The sequence below is a fragment of the Equus quagga genome, chromosome 8, assembly GCF_021613505.1.
Source record: "Equus quagga isolate Etosha38 chromosome 8, UCLA_HA_Equagga_1.0, whole genome shotgun sequence".
Classification (NCBI taxonomy): domain Eukaryota; kingdom Metazoa; phylum Chordata; class Mammalia; order Perissodactyla; family Equidae; genus Equus; species Equus quagga.
Window position 1 is genome coordinate 61,720,473 of NC_060274.1, and position 27,902 is coordinate 61,748,374.

Genomic DNA, 27,902 nt, shown 5'->3' on the forward strand with positions numbered 1-27,902 from the left:
GACGGAAGATGCATGACTTAAAAAATTGGAGGCACATGGGACATTAGGAAAACCATGTAGGCACACAAATTGATAAAATATGCTGAAAATTTAATTCTCTAACTAAAACTCTAGCCAGCAATAATAAGGTGTGTGTGTATGTGTCCTGATAAAGGAATATTAAAGCATTGCGTTTTTCAGAGAGGAGAATAAAGATATGGATTAACTTCAGATTTTGAAATAAAAGTGATTTAAAAAATATATGGTACCACTAAAGGAAGAAAAATACATTCTAGAACTTCCATGAGAGTAGGGAATGTAAGGAACATGGAAAACTTTATCGACTTAACAGGAGGCAGGAAAACAACAACAAAAAGAGTGATAGAAAACATGAAATATGAAGGCAAAAGGATTCAAATATATAGTAATCACAGTGAATGTAAATGGACTAAACTCATTTATCAAAATTCAGTCTATCATGTTGACTTATGCAGCTTACAAGAGACTCAACTAAAATAAAAATCCTGCAATAGATTTAAAATAAAATATTGAAGAATATACCAGGCAAATAATCGAAGGATATATATCAATGTTAATTTCAAATGAAATAAAATAGAATGCAAGAAACAAACTTTGATAGGAATAAAGAACATTCTACCAACAAAATATAGTAATAATGAATTTGTGAGCAACTAAAAACATAGCCTTGAAATTTATAAAGCAAAAGCTGAATTACGTGGTGAAATTGACAAACACACAATCCAGTTGAACCTAAATATGAAGGAAAATATTTCAGAAAAAATATTGAAAACTTGAGACTTGAAAAAGGAATTTTTGCCACAGGGCACAAAAACACAAACCGTAAAGAAAATTATCAAATTTTTTTACATTAAAAAAACTTTTTGATAACAGAAAAGGCCATATAAGGGAGAAACCACAAGTCACGTAATCAATATAGGATTATAAAATCTACAAAATTAATTAACTAGTTAATTAATGTCCAGTATGTAAAGAGCTCCTACAAATCAACATAAAATGACAACTTATTAGAAAAATGGGAAAATCAAGTAAAGAATTAATATAATAGGAGAGAACCTGAATGTCCAATAAACATAAGAAAATATTTCATATTCACTAGTAATCTGGGAAATATATATATGAAAATTATATGATAAGGTAATATTTCACATCCATTATATAGGAAAAATAAAATAAAAAGTTGATGCAACAAAACACTCATACATTCCTTGTGGGAATATAAATTGTTAAGGAGAACAGTTAGTCAGTACTAGAAAAGTTGAAGATATCCATGACCATAAGCTGGGTTTTCAGTTTCTAGGTTTATACCATAGGGAAACTCTCACAGAAGTTCAAGAAAGAAATAAATGAGAATATTTGCTATTGTAGTGAAGAATAAGAAAAAATTCAAATGTCTGACATCCAGAGGAAAAATAAATATATTCTGAGCTATTCATACAATTTAATATTACACAACAATTAAGATGGATGAACTAGACCTATATGTATCAACACGAATAAATTTCCAGAATTTATTAATGCATGATAAAAGCGAGTTGGAAAGTATCTATAATATGGCACCATTCATTTAAAATTTAAAATCTTGAAAACAGTACTATAAATTGACCATGATTATGTAAATATATAGCACAAAAGAAATTTTAGACGTTTGTGTTTAAAAAATAAATCTGACTTCTGGTTTCAGCTTTGACTTGGCTTGACTTTGACTTTCATAAAGCTTGGAAATAGTCCCTCCCAGTCTTATAATGAGAAAAATGCTCAACAACATGAAAATCAATGACTTTTCTTGGACCAGCAAGAATTGAGGTCACAGGGCAAACTGCCATCCTGAAATCTTCAGACATAGGCAAATTCAGCAAATACAGAGAATCATCATTAAGATCTGCTTACCTGAGGCAGAAGCCAATGAAGCCATAAACTGGTGTGGACGTAAATGGTAATTATGATGAATTGCTGGAGTCTGAGTATGGACTAGCATGAGAATGAGAAACTCTCTGCTTTAGGAGGCCCCCACACTTTCAAGAGTTTTACCTTCAGGAAACCCATGGTGAAGAACCAAGAAAATTCTGCCTGGTAGCTCTGGCACGGGGAGGAGAAAAGCAGCCATTTTGAAATATACCCAGAGCGCTCTTCATACCAAAGGCTTACTCTCCAGCAGAAAAGACTTTACTAGAGTCTTACCCCACCTACCAGGAAGGGCCTTTACCCAACTCCAGCTCACTTTAGGCTTCCTGTCTTACCTAAGGGGAAGAAGCTAAGAAACAGTTGTGAAAGTCACAGCCCAGGGACCCAGGCTCACTAAAAGACTGATATTTAATCATAGGGTTATGGAATGGTTTCCCTCTTTCACACTTGAGAACCACATCAATGGGACTCCAATATAAGCACAGCGGATTATAGCTAAAAGAACTTCAAAACACAGACTCTATTTAAGAAAGTGGCAAAAACAATATTAGAGGAATTTAAAGATGTTGAAACCTTCAGCTCATGCATTCCCAGGGTCCATTGTACTAATTTGAGAGGACTACCAAAACAGCTTACCACATACTGGTGGCTTAAACAACAGAAATTTATTGTCTCACACTTCTGGAGGCTGGAAGTCAAAAATCAAGGTGCTGGCAGGGTTGGTTTCTTCAGAGGAATATGAGGGAGAATTCATTTCATGCCTCTCTTCCAGCTTCTGGTGACCTCAAGCAACCCTTGGTTTGTAGTGGTGTTCTCCTGGTATCTTCACATGGTCTTCCCTGTATGTGTCTCTGTCTGTTCACATGGTGTTCTTTTTATAAAGACATCAGTCCTAGAGGAGTAGGGGCCCACCTTACTTTGGTATAACCTCATCTTAAAGGATAACATCTGCAATGACCCTACTTCCAAATAAGGTCACATTCCTACGTACTAGGGATTAGGACTTCAACATATGAATTTTGGGGGGACACAGTTTGGCTCGTAAAACATACTAACAAAGGAAAAAAAAGAAAACCTAAATTGATAATATCAGAAATGAAAGAGAGGTCATTAATATTTATCCCATTGATATTAAAAAGACAATAGACAGATACCATGAACAACCCTTTCATCACAAATTTGGAATCTTTGATGAAATGGACCAATTCCTTGCAAAACAAAAACTATCAAAACTCACACAAGGAGAGGGGCCAGCCCCACGGCCTAGTGGTTAAGTTTGGCGCACTCTGCTTCAGTGGCCTGGGTTCAGTTCCCAGGTGCAGACCTATACTGCTCATTGGCGGCCATGCTGTGGTGGTGACCCACAGAGAAAATAGAGGAAGATTGGCACAGGTGTTAGCTCAGAGTAAATCTTCCTCAGCAATAAAAATGAACAACAACAACAACAAAACCAAAAAAAAACCTGCACAAGGAGAAACAGATAATCTGAATAGGCCTATATTTTTAAATATATTAAATCAATAACTAATAACCTTCCAAAAAAGAAATCGCCAGGCCTAGATGGTTTTACTGGTGCTTTCTACCAGACATTTAAAAAAGAAGCAATGCTGGTTGTATACAATATTTTCCAGAACAGAGGCCAAAGGAACACATCCTAATTCATTCTACGAGGCTAGCATTACTCTAATACCCAAATCTGACAAAGATATGATAAGAAAGATCAATATCTTTCATGAACATAGATGCAAACATCTTCAACAAGGTATTTGCAAATCGAATTCAACAGTGTTTAAAAAGAATTACACATCTGAACCAACTGAGATTTATTCCAGGGATGGAAATATGGAAGTCTGTTTCAACATTTGAAAATTAATGAATATAATCTACCACATCAATGGACTAGAGAAGAAAAACATCATCCAATCATATCAATTGAGACAGTAAACGCATTTGACAAAATCCAACACCTATTCATAATAAAAACTCTCCGCAAACTAGGAGTCAAGGAGAAATTTCCCTGCTTCTTGAAGAACATCTACAAAAACCTACAGCTCACATTATAATTAGTGGTGAGAAACTCGATGATTTTCCCTTGAGATCAGGAACAAGGCAAAGACGTCCTCTCTCACCATCCCTACTCAACATTGTACTGGAAGTTCTAGCTAGTGCATTTAGACAAAAAAGTAAATAAATGTTATACATATTGGGAAAGAAGAAATAAAACTATTAAGACTGTTAAAACTAATAAGACTATTGCAGTAATGTAGATAAGAAGTAATGGTGACCTGGGTCAATAAGGTGGTGGAGATGCACAGAAGAAGATGGATTTAAGATGTAGGAAAGAGAAGCAACAGAGCTTGGAGATGGATTAAATGTGGATGGTGAAGAAGACAGAATCATCAAGGACGACTTTTAGGATCTGGTTTGCATAACTAGATTGGTGGTGGGGCCATTTATAGAACTGAAAGAGGGCACTGAAGGAGTAAATTTGGAAGGAAGAATCGTGAGTTGGGTTTTGGTCAAATAGAGATTGAGATGCCTTAGAGACCTTTAAGAAGTGAAGAAACACACACACACACACACACACATATATGTAAACTTATAAAGCACTGAGGTAGAAATTAGGGTTTGTGATTTATTTGCCTATAGGTGGTAATTATAACTATAGGTATGAAGAAATTGCCTAGGAAGAGATTATAGAGTGAGGAGAGAGTCAAAGACTGAGCTCTGATAGATAATGGCCAATAAAGGAAGGATGAGCAGCAAAGGAGATGGAGGAGTGCCTAGAAACAAGGGAAAATCAAGAGTGAGTGTGTCAGGAAAGAGGCATTGGTCAAGGGTGTTGACTACTGCTGAGATACGACAATGAGTACTGAAAAAAATACGTGAATTTAGCAACATGGAAGTCATTAGTGACTTTACAGAGAGCTGTTTTAACAGAATGATGGAGCCATATACCAGACTGAAGTGAGTTTAGGATTGAGCAGGACGTGTGAAAATTGTGATAACAAATATAGAAAATTAAGAGGATTGACTATAAAGTGAGAGAGAGAGATAGGACTATAGTTTGTTAGAAGTGAGGATATGGAGGACATGGGTTTGGGTATATTTCCATCTGGTGACTTCTATTTTCTCTGCAAAGTGGGGATTTATCTTATTTATCTTGACTGTTGTATATGCAAAATACAATGATCTCTTGCAGCATATTTACAAATTTTACTTTTTAGGCACATAGCTGTTTAGTTTTGTGTGTTACGGATTATATTAGTTTTGGTGTGCTATTACACACTGTAGAGTTATATATCTTGTAGGTATTTGACAGTTTATAAGAAACCTAAAATTTTTCTATAAGGAGAAATATTATAGAAATTACAACTAAAGCTGATTTTCTTTTTTTTTTTGACGTAGTTTTTAAATGGCTGCATTATATACCTTATATATGTATTATAATCATTTAAACATTAAGTTCTTTTAAATAATATTGTAACAGATATTCTTACACCTGAATCTTTCTCATATTTCTTAAACATGAAACTACTGGTTTAAGAGTCTTAACGTTTTTAAATCTCATAACACATATTGTCAAATTGCCTTCCAGAAAGATATTCAGTTCATTTAGTCAAACCCAGAAGGCAAAATATAATAGAGTGATAAATACACTAATTTAAAACCAGGATACTGTTCACAGTATCTAGAATTTATATTTTAAACTAACACTTTCTAATTTGGAACCATAGGTGGCACTAAAGGATCAACGAATGGAACCACTTCTAGCATCCTTTCCAGGAAGGGACTATGAATGGACACTCAGCTACCTTCTTTAATAGCAGACAAGCTATAAACAACTGTAGAAAAATAATCCCTTCTGTTCTTAACATTGTCTATAAATCACCTTGGTCGCACATTCTAATATTATACCTTTAGTTTTAACTGTCTGTCATACCTGAGACTCTGTAACAACGCAGGCCTACTTGCATTTATCTTGTCCTCTAGACTGTGGCGTGTACTTCACCATGCCCCTTGCAAATGATTCCTTAAAATAACAACTGCCTTACACAGAACTTATTGTTCTTCTGCTTCTATAACTTTTGTTTTTTTCCAAGAAGGAAACACATAGGCCATTAGTGAGAAAGGTAAATAAATCTCACATGATCTGGTCATAAAAATTAGCACCGTAACACTTTGGATATGAATCTATATGACATACTTAATTTGCTAAGTTGTATGGTAACTCTCTAGTTTTGCAGTGTGAAAATTGTGTTTTAAACAAAATATATAGATACCAAACTGATGTGTCCTGGTAGAGATGGTTTTGCATGTCCCCACTGTCCACTGTTTACACTGTTAGTGGGAGATGTTCAGCTCTTCTTGCCATTCATGTGACTTCTTACCCAATTCTTCTAGATTTCAATAGGCCAGTGACTGAGAAGCAAACAGGCTTGCCCGGCACCTGCTTTTCTTAGAAGACCAAGCCACCCCTGCTGCTACAGAAGAAACACACATGAAGTACTGCTTGCCTTGACTTAGCTTGAAATGAAAATCTGGGAGTTGGCTCTCCCTCTGTAACCTCCTTCAGCAATGACAGTCACCCCCAACTTACGATCTGAGTCACCCCCAACTTATGGTTCAGAGATAGGAAGGGGAGAGAAGCAATGGGAAGCGTTCTCATTAGTGCCTTTGCAAAGCTATGTCACAAAATGCTAACCCCTGCTACTAGCCACGCACAATAAAAATACGTTAGATGCAGAGAACTCCAGAGCTGAGTCTAACCATTAAAACTAGTTTATACTAGTTTAAACAAGTACCCACTGCTTCAGAGACCTTTCAGAGCCACATTAAACACACACACACCTTCTTCATCTGGGCCTTCTTGTTTCTCCATAAATAAAGTTCTTACTGACAACATTCTGGGAGCAGCTTGCTATCAGAGATATGAGCTGAAATTCTGGGTATTCAATTCTAGAAATGTCAAGAACACTGCTTTATCTTTCTCTCTCTGAAGATAAAGTAGTTTGCAGTCTGCCTCTCTGCAATGGAAACATAGTCTGAATATATAAATATTTATATAGATGTTTCTTTATAGAAATAAACATTTTTATGTTTATATCTGTATATATTGTATACATATTGAAAGATACATACTCCTTTTGATTCCAGCTTGTTGACTCTACTTTCTTAAAAAAAATTCTCCATTTTTTTCTAGTTTCCTTCTGTAAACTGGAAGCCACCTCGGCACTGAACAAATGGAATAATTAATGTTCCACAACTGTTTAATCCTGGAGAGCATAGAGGCTTCAGCTGCAGACATTGTAAGTAAACACATGGCTTCACGAAGCCTCCCACTTAATTTCACAAAGTAGTCTTTGCTGGATTGGCTAGGGGGGAGCTGAAAGTGAGACAGACATTTACTCATTAGCTGATGACATTGGAGGGGTGACCTAACTTCTCTGAATCTCAGTTTCTTCATCTATATGAAGATGAAGATGTAGGGATAATGTTTCATATAGTTATTCTGAGGGTTAAGGGAGAATATATTCTAAGTCCCCAGCAGAGGTTGGCATATATTGCACAATAGATTGCAACTATAAATTGATTAAGTGAATCCATGAAAGGCCTTTGCCTCAGGTTAGTCTTTTGTGTTCCAATTCAATGTGTTTTAATTCAATTCAATTCAATTCGATTTGATTTGATTCAGTTTAATTCAGTTCAAAGACATAGACTTTTAGCCATTAGAAGCAAGAACCCAAATATTTTATATCTTTCACTAACCCTTCTGACTAACCTTGCAGTTGCCATGGTAACGGCCCCCTCTTCTCTTGGTGACCAGGCTTCATAACTCCAGGTTTCACCCTTCTTCCTTCCTCTACAGTCCAGCGGGAGGAATGACCAGCCCATTAGAGCCAGATCTCTACACGTCTTGATGAAGAAAGAAAATTCTGGGTTTCAGTCATAAAATTTTGTTTTAAATATCTCTATTTCCAGTTTCTGAATCTTGATGTCCTTCCATCTTGGCCACAGTTCCTTTCAGTTGGCCAGAATCAGAGTTGGTTCAGAATCATCTATTTGGGGAGCCTTGGGCCATGCCCAGAGGTGCCACCTAACAAAAATGTTGCCTGTTCACACTTTCTGATTTCCCCCTTTCAGGGATCCAGCTTGGGGACAGGGAGAAAGGAAATTAAAGGCCAGACGATATGGAATATAACGAGGAGAAATAAAATCAGAAAAAAAGAAGGAAAACCAGGAGGAAAGGGACAAGAAAAATGGAGAGAAAGAAAAAGAGTGTAAATGAAGAAGACAGAACAATGTTGAACAAATGGAATTCAGCCAAATGTGTGATTAGAATGTTAGGTTCTCCTCATATAAATGTTTTTGTCTTTTACTACTGTAAACATATGTATCAAGCAGTACACATTTCTGTAAAGTAAAAAAGAAAAACATTTAAACCTCTCCACTCACTACTCCATTCTTTCCAGAGTTTGCTACCATTGATAGTTTAGTATGTTTCCTACCCAATATTTTCTTTGCATAAAGAAATTTTTTATCCACATAAGGAATCATACCATGAAACTGACCTGTGACATATTGTCTTTCAGCTAATAATATGTACAGAACTTTTCCCCATGTTATTACAATTAGATTTATTTCTTACTTTTTAATAGCTACAGAGTGCACTAACTTGATGTAACTAGTATTTAACTGGTCCCTTGCGTTGATAGGTGTTTAGGCTCGTTTCTTGTTCTCTTCCTTTAAATGGATAACTTGAAAAAGAAAAAAGTCCAAAAATACTGACTAGAAAAAGACAACATTTTACTGGCATCACTCTACACTGTGTGTGTAATTACTCATTGGTACTTAGACTAAGTAGTGCTGCATGAAAATGATAAGCAGAAGAAGTCCCCTTGGGGCTGGGTGATTCCGGCCGGGGAAGCTAGGGGTGTCCATGGTCCCTGGGCCTAGGAGTGAGTGGGAGCCCATGACAGCTGGAACTTCAGTGGAAGGCGAGGCCCTACACACCTGCTTACACAACCTACACACCTGGGTACAAGTGAGGCACCAGGCTGAGTTCTCCAATGAGGAAACAAAGCATCTATGTCTAGTTCCTGGTTCAGGTATTTAGGCAAAGGCAGCAGTTTGGTTAAGAGATCTGGACCTTCCAATATCTGTCTGCTAAGAAGATACAGATATTTTTAGTAAATTAATAAATCATAGGCCATGGAACTTAAAGAAATTAAAGAGCTTGTTTGGTCCTACTCTCTCATGTTACAGCTTAGACAACCAGGACTGGGAACAAAAAACAGTGTTTGGTTTCGCACAGACATACACCCTAGTAGTTTGCGATATCATTTCTACGCTTGTAACCTAGTAACTAAATGATTTCATCCACTGTCTTGTAGGGGAAAGCAGACAATGACCAGGGCTCCAACAGAGTTTTGTGGGCAGTGTTATGGGACCATATAAGGGTACTGGGCATTACTAGGGTGGCTGCATAGAAGAGGTGATATTGGCACTGATAATCTTGAATAGTAAACGGGAATTTTCCAGAAGGACAAGGAGGCAGATAAGAGCTTTTCATGTATGGTCACAATTGGCACATTATTCAAATTGAGAGTAGTATGTGAAATGAATGCATTTTAAGTGTGTGTTGGAACGGTGGGGAGAAGGTGGGCAGTTTCCTTCATGACATGGGAAACTAAATCGAGGTCAATGGATGTTTGATGGATATGGAATCCAGCAAATATATTTGACTATTAACATCCAATTATGATTGCTTGGCAGGTTAGTCTCTACACTGAGGGTTTAAAAACCAAGAATCAGGACTTCCAATTGGTAAATTTCTTAATATAAAACAGTTAAAAAATTAAATTTAATGATGTAGTAAGTATATTAATTAGACTAATAAAGTTTCACTAAAATAGAACTGTCTGAGAAAATGTGGTTTTGGGCGGTGGTCACTGTAAGCACAGGAACCTCCCTCAGCAGGAACCAGAATATATAGGGCCACCCTCTTTCCTAGATATTTATGGAGACACAACAATAAAATTCCTCTTCAGTTTCTCTCTCTCACTGCCTTTTCCAAGTGTGCCCAGATTATCCTTAAAGAATTTTTTCCAAGTTCTCGTCTTGCTCTCTTAACTACAGCTGCTTAACCTTCCCTGGCTTCTCTTTAATTTCCTGAAGCTGCTGTTTTCAAGGGTGTTTCCTTCTTTATTTGCTTTTGATCTCATTCTTGCATCCATTTCCATTTATTACTCATTTCCATGAAAACTTCTGGTTTTATTCAGATATCCACTGTTCCTCTATCCAGCCATGTGCTTCTGGGGACATCTCCATCTCCAGGGGAGTAAATTCTGAGTACTGTATCAATCAAGGTAATCCCATTCCTCTTGCCAGTAATTCATTTAGGAAAGGACTTGTAGTATGGCCAAAGAAACACTACTGGAACTCTGGTGGAGGCTGCTGGGAAAGGTTTCCTAACACCTAAGGAAATGACATAGGAAAAGATGGCTTTTTCCATATTCTGGATTTTGTGTTGTCTGGATGTCACTTCTGGAATTGCTGCAGCCATTCTCCAACCATGAGGACAGAATAGAACTTGGGTTCTTGATGAGTCATTAAAAACCAGTCCTGGAGTCCACCTTGCATTTGAGCTTCCTGTCATTTGAGATGCTATCTTCATTAAATATACAGAGGGCAGGTAATCCTATTCAGTACAATTCAAAAACCATTTATTGTCTGTGTTCTAAGGTGTGTATGATGGGACGGATGCCATGGGGGGCCGGTGGCTCTGATGGGAGAGAGGGGACTCTGAAGTCCCCACCCCCTGGGACAGCTGATTTTTGTAGGATTTAAGGAACTGACTTCTCTGAAGCTTCAAAAAGCCTCTGTCATAAACCTAAAGTGGAATTCTGCAGCAGGGAAGAAGCAATCTTCCAGTTTATGCCCTATTGTATGGTGAACAACTGAGCTGTCATCTTCTCTAGGAGCATATTCAAATGAGAAAGTTCTCAGACACAAACAAAAAACAAACTATTTCCTGGGGGCCCAATGGTATTTAAAACTAACGAAGTTCCCAAGGTAAGGCTGACGGAAGAAAAACTGGTGTGTACTCCACTCCAGGATGCAGTGTCCAGAGAAATTGCGTGGTGTGTTGGAATAGAGCCTGGACTTGGAGGCAGAGGTGCGGTTTAAGGATCACTCTGCCACTCACTGGTTTGATGACTTTAGGAAAGTTTTTTAACTTCCTGAGTCTTTGTTCCCTCATCTGTAAAGTGGGCATGCTTGTTCCGGCCCACAAGATTCTTGTGAAGATCAAAGGAGGTAATGGATGTGAAAGTGTTTATAAACTTTGCGGTTAACATGGCAGTCCCTGGGAGATGAGAAGGAAGGAGAGTAACAGTATTAAGTCCAAGTGCTGTGTCTGATTTCCGTGTCTGCTTACGAGGAAGAAAACTTTGCTTTCTTACAGCTTCGTGAAACTAAAACATACACATTCATATGTATTTCAACATGAACTTTAGAGGAATATATAAGAATAACAGGAATTCATAGGGATGCATAGCTATATAGGAGCAGAAAATAAAAAAACTTTCTAAAAATAAATTAAATCTTTAATAATATATAGTAAAATAGCTCCCTATATGCAATGTTATCACTCAATGTATTATTATTATTATTGTTATCATTATTTTAGGAAGATTAGCCCTGAGTTAACTACTGCCAATCCTCCTTTGTTTTTTTTGTTTTTGCTGAGGAAAACTGGCCCTGAGCTAACATCCATACCCATCTTCCTCTACTTTATATGTGGGACGCCTACCACAGCATGGCTTTTGCCAAGTGGTGCCATGTCTAGACCCAGGATCTGAACCAGTGAACCTCAGGCTGCTGAGAAGTGGAATGTGCAAACTCAACCACTGCGCCACCGGGCCAGCCCCTCAATTTATTATTTTAACAAAATTTTATAAGGTGCGTGATTTTGTAGAACTAAGGAATCACATGGACCTTCTTTGAAGGTTATTTGTGCAGTTTTTTTAATTGCAGCTGTATTGTTAACATGGAAGTGCATGGAAGATGCCAGAAAAACAAGGAAAACTGTGTTTTATTCATCAGTATTTTAACTTATTCCTTAAAAATCTACCAGTAGGATATACTCTTGAAAAATAAGAAGCAGTAGGAATATGATTCTATTCCAAGTTAGAAGCAGCAATGTAAAGTTAAATATTTTAACAACAGCTAGGATTATGATTAGTAAGAAGGAAAGCACTTTAGGCTGATTTGTTAATTTGTTAATTAAGTGAACATCTGGGTTTGGTTCATCACTCCCCTTGGAAACCTTGGTTAATTTGTGAGATTTCCATCCCTATTTACTAGAAAGCAGTGAGTCGTCCAGTGTCACACACCAATGACAGCAAAAGTTAATTGGATTCTAGATCCTTTAATATTTCTCCCTTCAGCAATTCCTGGCTGCTTTGAGTGGAACCATGCTCTAAGAGTCTGTATATTTTTGTGAGTGTGAGAGAGATACAGAAATGAGAGGACTTACAAGTGATTGAAAAGTGAATTGGAAAAATAAGAATATATGTTTGTGTTTCCTTTGGCTTGTGGTGAGAAACTCTGGAGGGATACACAAAAATAGCCAAACCCCAAACCAAAACCAAAAACTAATAAAAACGGCTATCTTGGTGCATACTTTTTATAGGATTTTGATTTGTGAGTCGTGTGACTATACTATTACCTGTTGAAGAAAAGGCTGTTTAAGAGTGTCTATGGTTTAAAGTTTTCCAGGGTTGGGTCTAGGAAGGGCAACACCAAGATGCAGCCATGGCTCATTGTAGTTAGTATCTGCTCTCCAAGTAAGAGTTGCATGGACTTACACACTGCTCATCAAGCCATGCTGTGGCAGTGTCTCACATACAAAGTAGAGGAAGACTGGCACAGATGTTAGCTCAGGGATAATCTTCCTCAAGCAAAAAGAGGAATATTGGCAACAGATGTTAGCTCAGGGCCAATCCTCCTCACCAAAATAAATAAAATAAAATAACTGATGCCATTAAAAAAAAAAAAAGAGTTGCAATGGCCTCGGGGAGAGAGGGGATTCAAGACTGAGAAAGGAGGGGAAAGGTGACTGGACCTGGGCAACTGGGTGACTGAGAAAGCTGACCTGCTCTCTCCTAGCCCTGTAAAGGGATTGCAACCTTTCTTGGGCTCTGACAATTAGAAATTGTATTCAGTTTAGAAGCCCCTCCTTCCACATCCACCTGTACATGCTGTGTGATCTCGGTGATATAAAACCTTACTCACAAATGAAAGGGAATTCATCATACTAGTTATTAACCTCATTTCTGCCTTTACCTTGCCTTTGTAAACTCTCATTGTTCTCTCATTCTGTTTTCTTTATCAACTTTATTCTTTTGGGGGTGTATTTTATCTTGTTATAATATGCATTTATATGAGCTACCATAAATCCTTCCTGGAACTGGAAGGAGTATGAATAAACAAATGCATAACCAATCTAGGAAATGCTAACACACTATTTCTGAGAGGTGAGATTACAAGTGATTTTATATTATTTTCCCAGCTTTATTGAGATATAATTGACATATAACATTGTGTAAGTTTTAGGTGTCATGACTTGGTACGTGTATATATTGTGAAATAATTACCACAATAAGGTTAGTTAACACATCCATCACCTCACATAATTACAATTTTTTTTTCGTGGGAACATTTAAGATGTACTCTCTACAAGTGATTTTAATTGTCTTATGGTTAGCCTTCTGCATTTCCAAGTATATATATATTTTTTACAATGGGCATGAATTCCTTTTCTAATTAGATAAAATACTTTTTTACCAAATGCAGGAGAAAATATTTGTGGTAGGACTGATGGACTTTTCCAGCAGAAAAATATATAATGGTGGTAGAGAAAGAACACCAGGAAGGGGTTGTCTTAATTTTCCTTTTACCATGTGCTTCTACGAGACTATGAGAGGTACAGTGTAAATATAGTGGTTCACTTGAGACACTTGAAAAAAGAAATGGTATTCTTTTGATTTCTTTCTTCTGCATAAAATAATAGACCATGAAACGTAAAGTCAGTAAATATAACCATATATTTTCTTTTCTAATAGTTGCAATGTGAACCACTGTACAGATCTAATGTCATTAATGTTATTTTAAAATTCTCTACTGTTGGATATTTGGGTTGTTTCTACCTTTATTTGTCTAGAATGAAATCCTAAAGAGTGGCATTGCCAGGTCAGAGTGTTTGCAGCCAATGTTATTAAACATAAATATTCCTCTTTCATCTTCAAGATCTGCAAGACTCAGATGACCATTCTGTCTCCACTCTCTGGGCCTCACTGTACCTGGAGCAGTTGCCTTGGGCCACTTGGTATATCTTCTTCTCTCTAGGCCTCAGGCGGCCTTCCCCTCACAGAGTTTCTGCAGTCTGACCCTTGGTCACCTAGTAGTTTTATCTGATGTCTTTGGGGGTTGTAAAATGGTGTTTTCTAATTCTACCATTTGGTCTCTAACTGGTTATTTTTAATACAGCAGTAAACAAGGAAGAAGACATTTCCCAGAATCAACAATTTAATAAAGTAAAAATTCCAAGCATGAACCCATGAGAGAGCAAGATTCTTATTTCAATAGTTCTCTACAATCTATACTTTATTGCATGTGGCGAAATAAGGATAAAAAATCTAATTCTACAATCTGACTTTTATGTAAATTTTTACTCTACAAGACAAAAAATCAAGGCCATATAAAAGCAAAAACAGAATAATTTATTTGAATCCATCTTTCCTTGAAAAAAATAAAAAGACTTTACTAAGTCTTTTTCTTCAGTGTTTTATAAGTCTTTTCAAAAACGTCATTGATGATCAACAACCTAGAAGAAGGCACAGTGCTGCTCTTGGGATAGCCATCCTTCACCCTTATCACCCTTATCATTCTGTGGCACAAATAGCAAGAAGGAAATTTGGGAATGAAATAAAAAAATAAATATGGCAATCTTAACAGTAATGAGAATTTAATAAAACAAAGCTTGCTGAAAATTTTAGAAATATAAAGTTTCCACATTTGTAGGTTAGATAGGATAGTGTCAATGTTGATGGAAGTAAAAGTACAGATTAGAACTACTGAACTTTTTAGAGAAACTTGAGACTAAAAAAGTGGAAAGCCCCATCCTTTTCTTCTTCCCAGTCAGCGTGATAAGACTGATCACTGAAGTCTATTTCCCCACCACATCATCCTCTGTACACAATGCTTCGTGTGTGTTGGAAAACCTGCAGTCCAGTTTTTATAAATGACTCTATTCTGCATTTAAAAGGAAAAATGAGTAAGGGGTATTGGGTTTGATTTCTTCACTGATTCCGGATGAGTATACATTTTCACTGTTTTTCCTCAAAAATGTTCCTTCATTATTTCACTCCAATGCACTGCTTTGCACACGAATGCTCACCTGGCAAAGAGATGTCATAAGATATGTAAAATGTTCTACAGACTTCCAATTCTACAGGTAGAAGTACTTCAAATTCTCTTGTTCCTTTCCATAGCTATGAATAATATGAGTGCTTTGAACTAGTTCAAGAAAATTACATTTATAAACCAATAAGTATGAATAAGCAATCATTAAATTCTGTAGATAATTTCCTTCTGAATCTAAAGGTTTACGTACTTGAATGTCCTATTTTTAAGATACTAACAGCCAGTCTTTGGTTCAAGACAAACCGTGCCAAGAACATTTAATGAGGTCAACTGACAGAATTTAAATAAATGCAGCCATAAGTTCAATAAACAAATAATCGGGCTGAGTACTCGAATATGAACACAGGCCAACTTAACAATTTGTTAAACATCAGTCCAATTAGGTAATAGATACATGTAGTTATGAAGAGAACATTGCCAGAATAGTCTAAGAGACACAGAAAAAATTTTTTGGCTGTCTTTCCTATCTCAGAAGCAACCACCAAATAGAGGTAAAAGAAAGCGGAAAATTACTATTCTTTACCCAGAGCTGGTATTCACTTTGGAAAGAGGGGATGAGAGAGATTCATTAACCACCTGTAATACCTGCATTATTCATGAAATTGATCTTTGAATTTCATTGGATCTAGAGAATAAAACCATAGGCAATCAGGAGAGAAAAATGGTCTCTGCACATTTACGCAATATTTATTTTATTGAGGAATATTTATTCTACTAAGGCCCACTAGTCTTTACTTAAAATAAGCAAGCAGGAGCCCACTAAATTATGATATCCTTAAAAGCCAGTCTCATTTAATCTCTATCCCGAGCACATAGTTAATGTCCTGGAAATGTTTGTGGTTTGACTGTAAGTAAAATAAGTGCAAAACAGTGTCTGATGAAATAACAGGAAAACATTCTACTTGTTTGCCTTTAAAATTTAGAATAGGTAACATAAATCTGCATTCAAATAACACTTTTAAAAATGTTACCTCCCCTTTAGGATGAGTTGGAAGAGAAACAGAGGAGGAAAATTTTAATACAGATATTAGAGGGAGAGGAGACAGAGTACAGAGGAAGCCAAGAAAAGAGAAGGGCAGATTCAGAGAGGGAAGACATCAATGGATGGAGGTAAAGGCAGAGAGAGTCATGGGAAGACACACACACACAAAAAGGGAAGCAAGAAAAGGCTGAGAAAACTGGGAAGAAGGAGGTGAGGAGAGGCCAAGGGATGGGAGTGTGAGTTGGTGCCCTTGGGTTGACTGCCCCTAGAAGGAGCATGTCCCCAATAGAAGTTTTGAATAGTCCTTTATGTGCCTGAAAAGAACATTTCTGCTTTATTTTCAACCTTCAAAGTTTATTTCTGAAATAAAGTTTTATATTCCCAAGAAATTCTAAAGATATTGCTCATATTTGAAATAGTCTAGTTTCAGGAAGGTGATTTTTTTTACATGCAAAACCAACCTAATCACTTTATTTTGTGTTCTGAAGTTGTAGCTGCCATATCCCACAGTTTAAAATCAGCATTTATTTAATTATTATAAGCCTTAAACCTCAAGTTTTCACTCGGTGTTTTTTTCTTTTTTAGAGATTGGCACCTGAGCTAACATCCGTTGCCAATCTTTGTGTTTTTTTTTCCTTCCTCTTCTCCTCAAAGCCCCCCAGTATAGCTGTATATTCTAGTTGTAGGTCCTTCTGGTTGCACTATGTGGGACGCCGCCTCAATGGTGATGAGCGGTGCTGTGTCCATGCCCAGGATCTGAACTGGTGAAACCCTGGGCCACTGAAGCAGAGCGCACGAATTTAACCACTTGGCCATGGGGCTGGCCCTGTTTGCATTCTAACTGAAAAAAAAATCATACGTAGAATAAAGGACATATAGAAAAACAAATAAAATTTTTAATTGGATACAATGTCAAAATTTGGAAGCAGGCACACTCTCAAAATCCTTTCTATTCCTTATATTTAACAAAGAAAAAGATCCCTGAATTTTCTACTCCAGAAAGTAAGGAGGGTTAGGTACTATTTTAGAGAGTTTTTTTTTTTCTTCTTTAACTGTCATGGAATAATATTCTATTCTTCTATTCCACTAGATTAATAATATAATGCTTTAAAATGATTTTCTTTTCTTTTCAAACCAGAATTTCCTAGCTCCAACAGGCCTGCTTTTAATTTCCCTGACTCTTTTCTCCAGGCTCCCTGAGACAAGGAATGCACTGACCAGATCCTCTGAGGGGCTCTTGCCTCTTATTTAGCCCTTAAATGATCGCACAGCTCCCCCAGGACTGGGTCCCCTCCCCTAAGATGATTTCCCATGAATTCATCCACTGCTAGCTGTTATTTTTGGTGTTTACCCAGAGGTGTGCATGAATTACTTTGCTGGAACTGTTTCTTTTGCCAGAGGGGAAGTTCCTTTGTGTGGTTGTTGATGTTCTTTTCAAAGTCAATAAATGACAAATAAAGAAATGATGGAAGATGATTTGTGGCAGTTATGCCTACAGGCAGCTACTGCGCAGAAAAAAGGGAAGTTCATTTCATCATTTCAAAAGGCTGTAGGCTTAGTTTCTCCACGGCGGGAAGGGAGGGCAACTCCTTAGTGTCAGCCCTGAGGTTAACTCAATAAGTAGTTTCCTGGCTTTGGCCTCAGCTCAGGTTTTATCATCTCCAGGTGCAAGGCCAGTCCTCATTGTGGTTCTCTTCACTTGGGGGTAGATTGCTTTGTATCTGTAAGAGGTTGGGCATTTGATGGTGACAGTGTTGTGCACATTTTGTAGGGTTTTTTTCCTGGTCCTATTTGTAGTGACAGATCATTCATTCTAAAACCACCATAGCCACTGGAAAATCACCCAGATAACTAAGATGGCTTGAGAACTGGATTAAAGATCCCTTTCTCACCCGGATTTAGATTCACTGGGGGAAATGTTGGATTCTAGAGATCTGCATCTAGTCCACAGGCCCAAGTGCACAGCCCCAGAAGACACTTGTGTGTTTGCCTGTTTTATTTCTTAAAACTATTTTCAGGTGGGGAAGTGTGTTCAAATGTACAGAGGCTATAATTTCCCATTCTAATATTTTTCTTCTGAGCCTTTCAATAAATTCTGGGGAAAGCAGGGGCTGAAAGCCAAATCTCTCCAAAGCAACATATCACCAAATGCAAATTCATACTTACTCTGGATGGTCTTGCTGTTGGGCAGGGATGTGCTGAATAACTTCATAAATTGTACTGTGCAAATCTTGTCCTGATATACTATCAGAGGCTGGAACAGACCTTGGCATCTAGAAAATGTGGCACATTAAAAGAAATTAGCGGACTAGTAAATAGTATTTCCACTATGCTGCATAGTTGAAAGCAACTGGAAGTAGTGATGGTTAGAGAACTGGAACTGTTTATCTTCCCTACAATGTTCATTTCCTCCTTGCTACAGCTCCCTGCACTTACCCTATGGTAGTCTGTGCAGCAGCATAGCTATGAGGTCAGAAGAGGAATAGCTTGACTAAACCATCACTTTTTTTTCTTCATTTAAGAAAAAAGCTGGCAGTACTGTAAAGGGAATACAACAGAAAGAAAAAGTAGCAAAAGAGAAGATATCAGGAAAGTTTAGAATCAGAGAGCATATATTACTATCTTTTACATTACATCTCGATTATCTTTTTGACCCTATTTGCCAATTATGTGTGCAATAATTGTTGAAAAGAAAGAATAATGTACAGTCAAAAGCCCTCATCACATTGCAAGTTCGTAAAGACAGTACCAAGAAATATAGAACACACAAAGGGAGATGTTTTAGTTTGAATGCAGTAATGGGGCTTGGATGAATGTGGAAAGTATAGTAGTGTATTCCCGTCAGATAAAAATCAAGATATATTTTATTGAAAGTGGCATTCATGTTTGATTAACTCCCTTTCTTTGTATTTGATAATTTTCTTCTTCCTGTAAACATTGCTTTCCAATTATTTAGCTAAAGTCTGGTTCCCCTCCTCATCCCAAACTCTTCCTGTTTTCATCACACTTCCAACCTCTTTCTGTTCTTTATATTTATATAGCTCCACCTAGAGGACTCGGCCCTTGATAAATCATCTGAGGAGTTCTCTCTCTCACCTCAGTTTGACCTGCTAGGTTATATTGGAAGATCTTAGCTTTATGTTTTTCGGCAATTTCCTGTTTCCAATCCACTTGCTAAAGTTCTCATGGGCAGTCCTAGGATATGAGTTTCATCCCATCTTTTCTGTATCAAGGAGATTTTTGGTTTACAGTTTGTACTTGAGATCAACTCTTGGTTTTCTTTGGTAGTGAGGTGTTCAGGGGCTATGATAAATGCAATCTATAGATAATAACTAACTCATCTCACACTAGAGCTGTTAAAAAGTAATAAATTTGTACATTTCATGCCATTGCTTTCTGTCCAACCCTCCAAAGACGTGCAAAATGGACAGTGAATTGTACAGCAAATAGAGAGGAGTATTCCATCTGCACACATATCACAACAAGCTAAGAGATGCATCTGATTTTTAAAAACTCAAAAAGTTAGTAATTCAACTTATTTCCTTTCTTAACATCCATTTTGAGACCTTGGTTTTATTATTATTTTTCCTTTTCTTCTTGAAACGGTTGTATTCAGCTGCTAATCTTCACACATAACTGCCATTCTGGCTCCTTCTCACACAGATCCTCCTACTCATGTTCTGGCCCTCATCTCCTCCTTTGGTGGTTGCTGTTGATTTCTCACTTCCATCCAAAGCACCTGACACCACCGATGAAGAACCTCAGCTGATTCATCAGGAGTTTTCAGCTTTGAAGATGGGCACGGCTGCAAATCAAGTTATTCTAATTATGACAGAAATAAGTGGGGCTTCTGATATATAATCAAAGCATGCATTTCTCTGCCTCAAGTCTTGAGGATTGTAGTATTTTGAGCAAATAGAGGTTCTCACAATAAATCTTACAACTAAATACTGATTAACGACAAGGTTAGATTTAAAGTTTCTTACGTAGATCTCACTCCTTTCTAATGAATTCCTAGGAATAAAAACTGTGCATTATTTTAAATAAACTCCTGACTTCAAAAATTCAATTCCAAGTCTTATCAGCTCTTCAGTTTCCTGCTCTTCCGTTTAAAAGCCACACCTGAGAGGGGTGCTTTCTGCCACGGAGAGAAGCTGTTTGAAATAACTGATCCACCAAATATTTATTTTTGTCTTTTCTGGTTGTAGAAGTGAAGGGTGAGACAATCTTATCTGAGACTGAATAGGGCATTGCAAAAGTTCTGCCCTTCATCTGTGATGACATGGGCACTGGTGCTCTTGACTCACCCTTAGGAGGGTGAAATCTAATCAACCCCCTCCATTACTCACATGGCATTTGTGAAGTAAAGTCTGTGTCCAGGAAACTTACTGGATGAACCTCACACATGGATAGAGTTCTCTGAACAAGGGAGGTAACCAATCCCTAATGACAAACAGTTCTTCAAAAAAGAGGAAATGAAAATGCCCAGAAGCAAGTAGTCAGTTTATGGCCCCTTCCTTACATGAATTAGGAGAATAAGGAAGCAGAGGAAAGATTGGTCCTACACAAATCTATAGAAATGTTAATGAGCTGATTAGCTGAGAGAAACATTCTGCATGCCTGTTAGACAAAAGCGATTCGTTTAAAAGACCTGGTCTTTGCAGACCAAAAAAATGGCTTCAACTGTTTAAAAGCTCCCCCTCTCACATCTCAGGTAACTTTAGGATAAAAATAAAGATATGTACCTGCATACTTTGGGTTTATATGGTACCTTCAAGGGTATGCTCAATTGTCTTTGCAATTTCCTCAAGAGAAATGAGGGGAAAATGAAGGGGAAACTGGGGAACAGAAAGTTCAGTGAAGTGACAGGCTGTGGTCATCAAAGCGATGCAGAATGATTTAAATCAGGGTCTCCTGATTTATTCAGTTCTCTTGACCTTGAACCCAGTTAGTTCTTTCTTCACTGAGCTTACCAAGTAAAGAATGTTTATGAATTAGTGTAACTTCCTTGTGCGTGTTAGCCTTATTTATAAAGGCTGAGAAAGGCGCTTTAGCTCCCCGGATCCAGCAATGTCATTCATTGTAGAGTGAGTAAACACTGCTAAGGGTAATGTAGCCATTTGACCATACTGTCCGAGGGCTTAAGTGAATGCTGTTTACACCTCTGCTGAAGCAGAATTCTACTTTTTGGCTAATCAGCCACTAGGAAAACCAACCCTAGGAACACCAGAAGCATCTGGAAAAGCAACAAATTCATATATTCCGAAGTCATCCAGAGCATCTTCATGGCCTGAAATGGAAAACAAATACTACTTACAAACCAAATGCCTTGAATTGCTATTGTTTTTCTTTTCAAACCTTTGTAAAACTTATCTTTATTGTTTGCTTCAAGTGGTATGTGTATAAAACGAATTTAACATTTCCTAATCCCCTCTAGTTATATTGCCACTAAGCAGTGTTGGAAATCACTCTTTCTGAAGCTGAGAATTGAAACTGAACTGGACCAATTATTTTTAGAGCCTGATGTGGGAACAGTGTATTACATAAACACATCAAATAAACACAGGTGGGCAGGCTTGTCCTTTGTAACTCTCAGTTACCAGAGGCTTACGGACATTAAGGCTTCAGCCTGGCAGTCATAGTGGCTCTTAATCCACCCATAATATCTACTGCACCCTGCTTGATCTAACGGAGATCACCAGGACTAATAAGAATAAATAACTATAGCTGCCCATATATTCAAAATATAAACCAATACAATAGCAATTTACTATCATCAGTAAAATGACGGGAGTGTAGTGGTTGGGAGGAACGAGATAGTCTCTGGGGCTGGACTCTGACATTCTCCTATTTGTGAGAAACGACTAGATAAGGGGAAGCAGACCTGCACTTACTAAGCATCCAGGCATGTATTAGGCAGTCCACCTACATCATCGTATTTAATTCTCATAGCAACTCTGGGGGGAAGTTATTATCTCTATTATATAGATGAGGAAGTTGAGGTCAGGAAAGGTAACAAATTTTCCCAAAGTGACTTTGGGGTAAAGTGGCATATATGGGGCTGAAACCCAGCTCCGTGTGACTCTGAGGCCTGAGCAAAAACCCGATTGTTAACTTGTAACCACTCAGTAGGTAGTCAGCAGTGATGGCAATGAGGGGCAAGCGGGGGGCCTGAGAAGCTGCAAACCTGTCAAACCCCCTTTCCTCTTCTCCCTGGGATGGAGCTGCCAGCACTGAGCTACCTTAGGAACTCACAAGGAGGGAGAGCCCTGGGCATTTTCAAACCAAGAATACGATCAATGGAATAGAATTCAGCAGAACCCAATGACAGTGGGCAAGTGACAATCTCTCTGAGCCTTAGTTCTCTTGACTGTAAAATGGAGTTAAGAGTGCCCTTCAGGCTTATCTTACAGACTTGTGGGACTTAAATGAAACCAATACAAGGGACAGCACTTTGTAAAGAGAAGGACTATTGAAAGGTAAGGGACTGTTACCATTATATCAATATTAGCTTATATGAATTCTATTATATAAACAGAACGTTAGATATAATAATTAATATCAACAAGATTAATTAATATACATTAAGATTGATAATAGCCCCTTGCAGCCTGGCCATTACCTGAAAATGTTCGAGTTTTCCTGTATTCCATTTTTGGCCTGAAAAGACAAATTGGCATTTCTGTGAATCAATAACTGAGGAAAAAGCATTCAAGAAAACTTTCATAGAAACATATGCATTACCTGCTTTCTAGCTTCTGTCTTATAACTAAAACCAAGAAAGAAAGAAACACAGTAAGATACTTTTTAGTAGATACATAAAACCATTAAAAATTTTTTTTTCTAATTTTAACCTACTTTTGTAGGGTTGATATTTTTTCCATAGGAGGAGAAGACACATGGAAATAATCAAGAAGAGTGATATTCCAGTTATACTTGCTAAAGGGGACAAAGATTTCCCTTTTTGTGCAAGCTTCTCCAGTCCTAAACAAAAGACAAATATATTTTTAATATTTTTATTAAAGATCAATAATAAATTACTATGTAGTTTGATTTGTTTATGTTTTATCTTAAGTGAGACACTACTGCAAATATATATATATTATACATGTATACAGAAACATATAAAACACAATTATACATATGTGTATATATAAATATATACATGTACATAAATACACAGACATAAATATGTATATATATACAGAGAGAGAGAGAATGAACGAGAGATCAAACGGAAGGAATGCACTTACTGTAGAGAACACACTGAACTCTCTGAGGATATTGTGATTGGAAATGTGGTGAGCTGCCCAGGAAAATACTGATATGTTGTACTAGATGTAGCAAATAGCTCATGTCCTACTTTTCAATAGTGTTCACCACCATTTAACTTAGATCTGTTTGATCTCATTGTATAAAACATCCCCAGATGTTAGGTTGTTCTCTCTTTCCTTCCATCTCACTCTTTTAGCATAATTCAGGTATGTTAATTTTCTAGGGAGTTGGTATGTGATTAAAGGTGCTAGAGGGGACGTGTTTATTTCAAATATACTTTACTGATTTTGGACCAGTAAAGAAATTTTAATCCGTAAAATAGAATGCATATGTGAATTTCAAGAAAATTTTTAAAGTGCCATCTTGTTGTTTTTTTTTAATTCTCCCCAAAGACCCCCGGTACGTAGCTGTATATTGTAGTTGTGAGTGCCTCTGGTTGTGGCATGTGGGACGCCACTTCAGTATGGCCTGACAAGCAGTGCCATGTGCATGCCCAGGATCAGAACCGGTGAAACCCTGGACCGCTGATGCAGAGATGCAAACTTAATCATTCGGCCACGGGGCTGGCCCCTAAAGTCCCATCTTGTGATTAAAGTTTACTTTGTTTTGCAAGTCATTTCCTTTACTGATATTACTATATAAAATGTAGGGCTAACAGCTAACATCTACTGAGTGCTTACAATATGTCAGGCTCTGTTGTAAGAGTGCATGATACATATACCCACTGAACGTTCACAACAATTTTATTAGGGGAGTATTATTATTATTATCCCCCATTACAGATGAGGAAGCAGAGGCTTGCCATAGGTGACTCAGGTAATAAGTGGCAGAGTCCAGATGGGAACCCAGGCTCCTGACACTTTGTGCTGCCTCCCTTTAATGCTATTTTAACACAACTTATTAACCATGGCAATGTTAATACCAGATCTAGCCTATAATATGTTTAGCCAGAGAGTTAATCTATAAAGTGGCAAGTAGCTGTGACCTCCAACCAATGCGAGTAACAGATGTGAATCAGATATTGATGTGGAAACGAATTGTGGCAGTTTGCCTGTCTTTGTCCAACTTAGTGTGGGAGTGAAAGCCATGGGATGTCAATTCTGTTCTGCAGTGATGGAGAACAGCCTGGAGAAGCTGGGTGTGGTGAAGAACGTGGTGGTCACTCAGCTCTGCAATAAGTACCCAGCCTGCACTATATCGTAAAGCTTCTGCCAAGGTCTCCAGCAGCCAGGATAAGGAGGAAACCTTAATCTTTTTCTTCTTTCACCACAGACCTATACCTTCTCTTGGCTTTTCTACCTACAACACTCACTTTTTAATCTTTCCACAACCTCTTCATAATGTAGTGCAGATCATATATGCCAAACCCCAGTTAAAAAGTCGTAGAAATCAGTTATCTCTTCTGATTTTCCCATATAATGCTGTTCGCTTATTCCCCTTAAGTCCTCAAGAGTTAAGCAAGGTTGTTTTTCACTATCAAAAATCTTTACCATTTCTGACGAGAAGTTTATAAATTTCTGATGTGCATTTAAAATTCTGATGTGATGTTCTTAAAGTGTCCATTCTTTGAGCTTACAATACCTGTGTAATATTTATTGTCTTTAAATAGATTTTAAATTAAACTCATAAATTTTGGACGGAAGAAATAAATTCAAGGCGGTATAAAATGAATTAGAATGGCAATTTATTGGTTCTAGATCCAGATTAGAACACTAAAAAACTGATTAGAGGGGGCTGGCCCCGTGGCCGAGTGGTTGAGTTTGCGCGCTCCGCTGCAGGCGGCCCAGTGTTTCGTTGGTTCGAATCCTGGGCGCGGACATGGCACTGCTCATCAAACCACGCTGAGGCAGCATCCCACATGCCACAACTAGATGGACCCACAACGAAGAATATACAACTATGTAACGGGGGTCTTTGGGGAGAAAAAGAAAAAAAAATAAAATCTTTAAAAAATAACTGATTAGGAAGGTTATTTTTCCTCTTTTTCTCTCTGTTAATAATTTGTAGAATGGTTTCTATCCCCCCCCTTGTTAGAAAGCTGACCTTTATTTTGTAGCTACTTTAGCACTTGGGCTATCTCCTTGTGAGATCTCGGCCTTTCTTCAGATATTTGGCTCCTGTTTCACAGGCTCGTTCTCTCTAGAGAGCTGGGCAACTCTGGGTGAGCCACTTGGCTCTGAGGGTCTGGATTTTCATATTAGTAAAATAAGGAAGTTAGAGTGACTGGCCTTTAAGTTCTCTTGTTGCTCTGATATTATATGAGCTGGGGCAGCCAGAGAGTTTTCCATGAAGTTTATTATGTAAATAGGACAGTACATCCAGTGGCATGCTAGTAACTGAGTCTCAAAAGAAATTGTATGTATGCACATATATACATATAAAAGTTATAAATTTTACTGATATAAAGTATATGTAGCACAAAATTCTGAAATAATCATCAAATATGCAATACTCTTTATTGTTAATTCCATAAAAAGTTAATTGATTCTCATGGGATGCTTTTGTTGAGCATAAGGTACGAGCATTATGTGTATAAAAAAACCAAATGTAAATTTGTTTCCCATTTGTTTCCCATTTATTTGATATAGAGGTATCATATCAGTAATAATGAAAATAATAAAGCAATGAAAGCACCATTTATAGGTACAAATGAAGAAATAGTCTCAGAGAAACTAACATATTTGCCACAGTCAGTAAGTCCTAGAACTGAGACTGGAACATTGGTTTTTTTTCTGAATGCAAGTTCAATTTTTTCCTGTTAATCTGTGGTCCAAGAATGGTTTTTGGCAGGTAGGCTCCTATATATTCAGTTTTTCCTCTAAGCTTTTCTAACACCAGACTTGATGTGCTTCAACTCTCGCATTTCTTGACAGCCAGGCTGCCTTCACCAAAATTCCATAACTCCTGATCCCTCAAAAAGTATTCAATGCTAATTTATTCTAGTCAAGTTTCTGTAATACACTTTATCATGAGAAAAACTGCCGGAAAACATTTTAGTATGGTCTCAGCTTTTTCTTTTTTCCTCTCTTAAACTTGAAAATACGCTAATAATGATTATTTCAGAGTACTTCTCATTCTAATGGGGAAGTCATACTCTGGCATACATCAGCTCTTTGTACTTCCACGATTTTGAGGCCTGGTAGTTGGTTTAATACACAGTAAGAATGGATGTCTTACACTAGACAAGACACTTCTCCTCCCCTCTCCTTCATTTCTAACTTTTTGTCCCTTTTGATACATATTTCTCAAAATGACCAAATTTGCACATCTATCATACAGAGTAATCTCACTCATTCCCTTTACCATCACTTCCTCCTTTCTTTAGACTCCTTCCTTATTGCCCTCTTGCCTCTCTTCCCCTTGGCCTCTGTTTGCCCTACGTCAGAGAACCACTCTGTAGTGGCCAGCGCCTGTCAGCCCCAAACCCTGGCTGCGGCAAAGGCCAAGCCTCCTTCCTCTGGAGATGAGGAATAGGGATAGTCTTTCCTCAGAACAGACGATCTTTCTTGTTAGGCTGCCTTCTCCTCTGGGGCATCCTGGCTCTCTACTCTCAACACTGCTTCTCTGTCCTAGAACACACAAGATTTACCAGGTCTAGAATTTGAATTTGCTCCCTTTCCCAAAATAAAAAGTGCCAAATATGTCAAGGATCAAATCACGGGGCATAGTCACTGTAGTCTCAGCTCTAGGCAAGCGTGTTTAGGAGAGATGGACTTTCGGAACCCCAACTTGTAAATAAGACAGCAGGGAAATTCAGACCCGACTGCCACAGAGAATATACAGAAATCCCAAACGCAGTTCTGGACACCTGCAGGAGCCCCAGTCTTTCTCCTTTCAGAGAGTTTTCTAGCACACAGTGTGCCGTTCACCCCATTATTTAAACATGATTGACTCATTTACCAAAGCCTTAGTGCAAATGCTATTTGCCCCCTCCTTAGGCAAACAAATAAAATGAAATAACATATTAAGTGCAAATATGGGCAAGAGGTGTGGTATCCATGGTATCGCACCCCTGCTGTTTGAGAGACTGCACCCAAAACAGGACAGCCATATGCTACCAGTCAGCGTGTCTATTTCTAGATCAGAATGGAGCTCTGCGATCTCTCTCATCCAACCTGTTCACTGATTATGGCAGCTGAGTCACATCCCTACGGAGATGAAGGCGCCATATTGAGGGGTGTGCTGGTTCCACACTCCACCATGGCCCCACCTGACAGACACAGCTATTCTGTGC

The 27,902-nt window shown here is 37.8% G+C and overlaps 1 protein-coding gene across 4 annotated transcripts in view; it reads right to left on the reverse strand.

The window, feature by feature from the left end:
* Positions 1–14,622: 14,622 nt before the first annotated feature.
* Positions 14,623–27,902, reverse strand: part of HEPACAM2 (HEPACAM family member 2) — a 36,045-nt gene continuing 22,765 nt past the window's right edge. For 2 of the 4 annotated variants that reach the window (XM_046670218.1, XM_046670220.1), the window contains exons 5-10: positions 23,252–23,377; positions 23,138–23,162; positions 23,016–23,053; positions 21,610–21,683; positions 18,560–18,666; positions 14,623–15,385 (exon numbers count right to left, since the gene is read on the reverse strand). In XM_046670218.1, the coding sequence (XP_046526174.1) occupies positions 15,382–15,385; positions 18,560–18,666; positions 21,610–21,683; positions 23,016–23,053; positions 23,138–23,162; positions 23,252–23,377 (374 nt within the window). In that variant the 3' untranslated portion in view covers positions 14,623–15,381. Of the gene's footprint in view, positions 15,386–18,555; positions 18,667–21,609; positions 21,684–23,015; positions 23,054–23,137; positions 23,163–23,251; positions 23,378–27,902 lie in introns of those variants that run through there. The other 2 variants (XM_046670219.1, XM_046670221.1) reach the window with 1 other exon arrangement.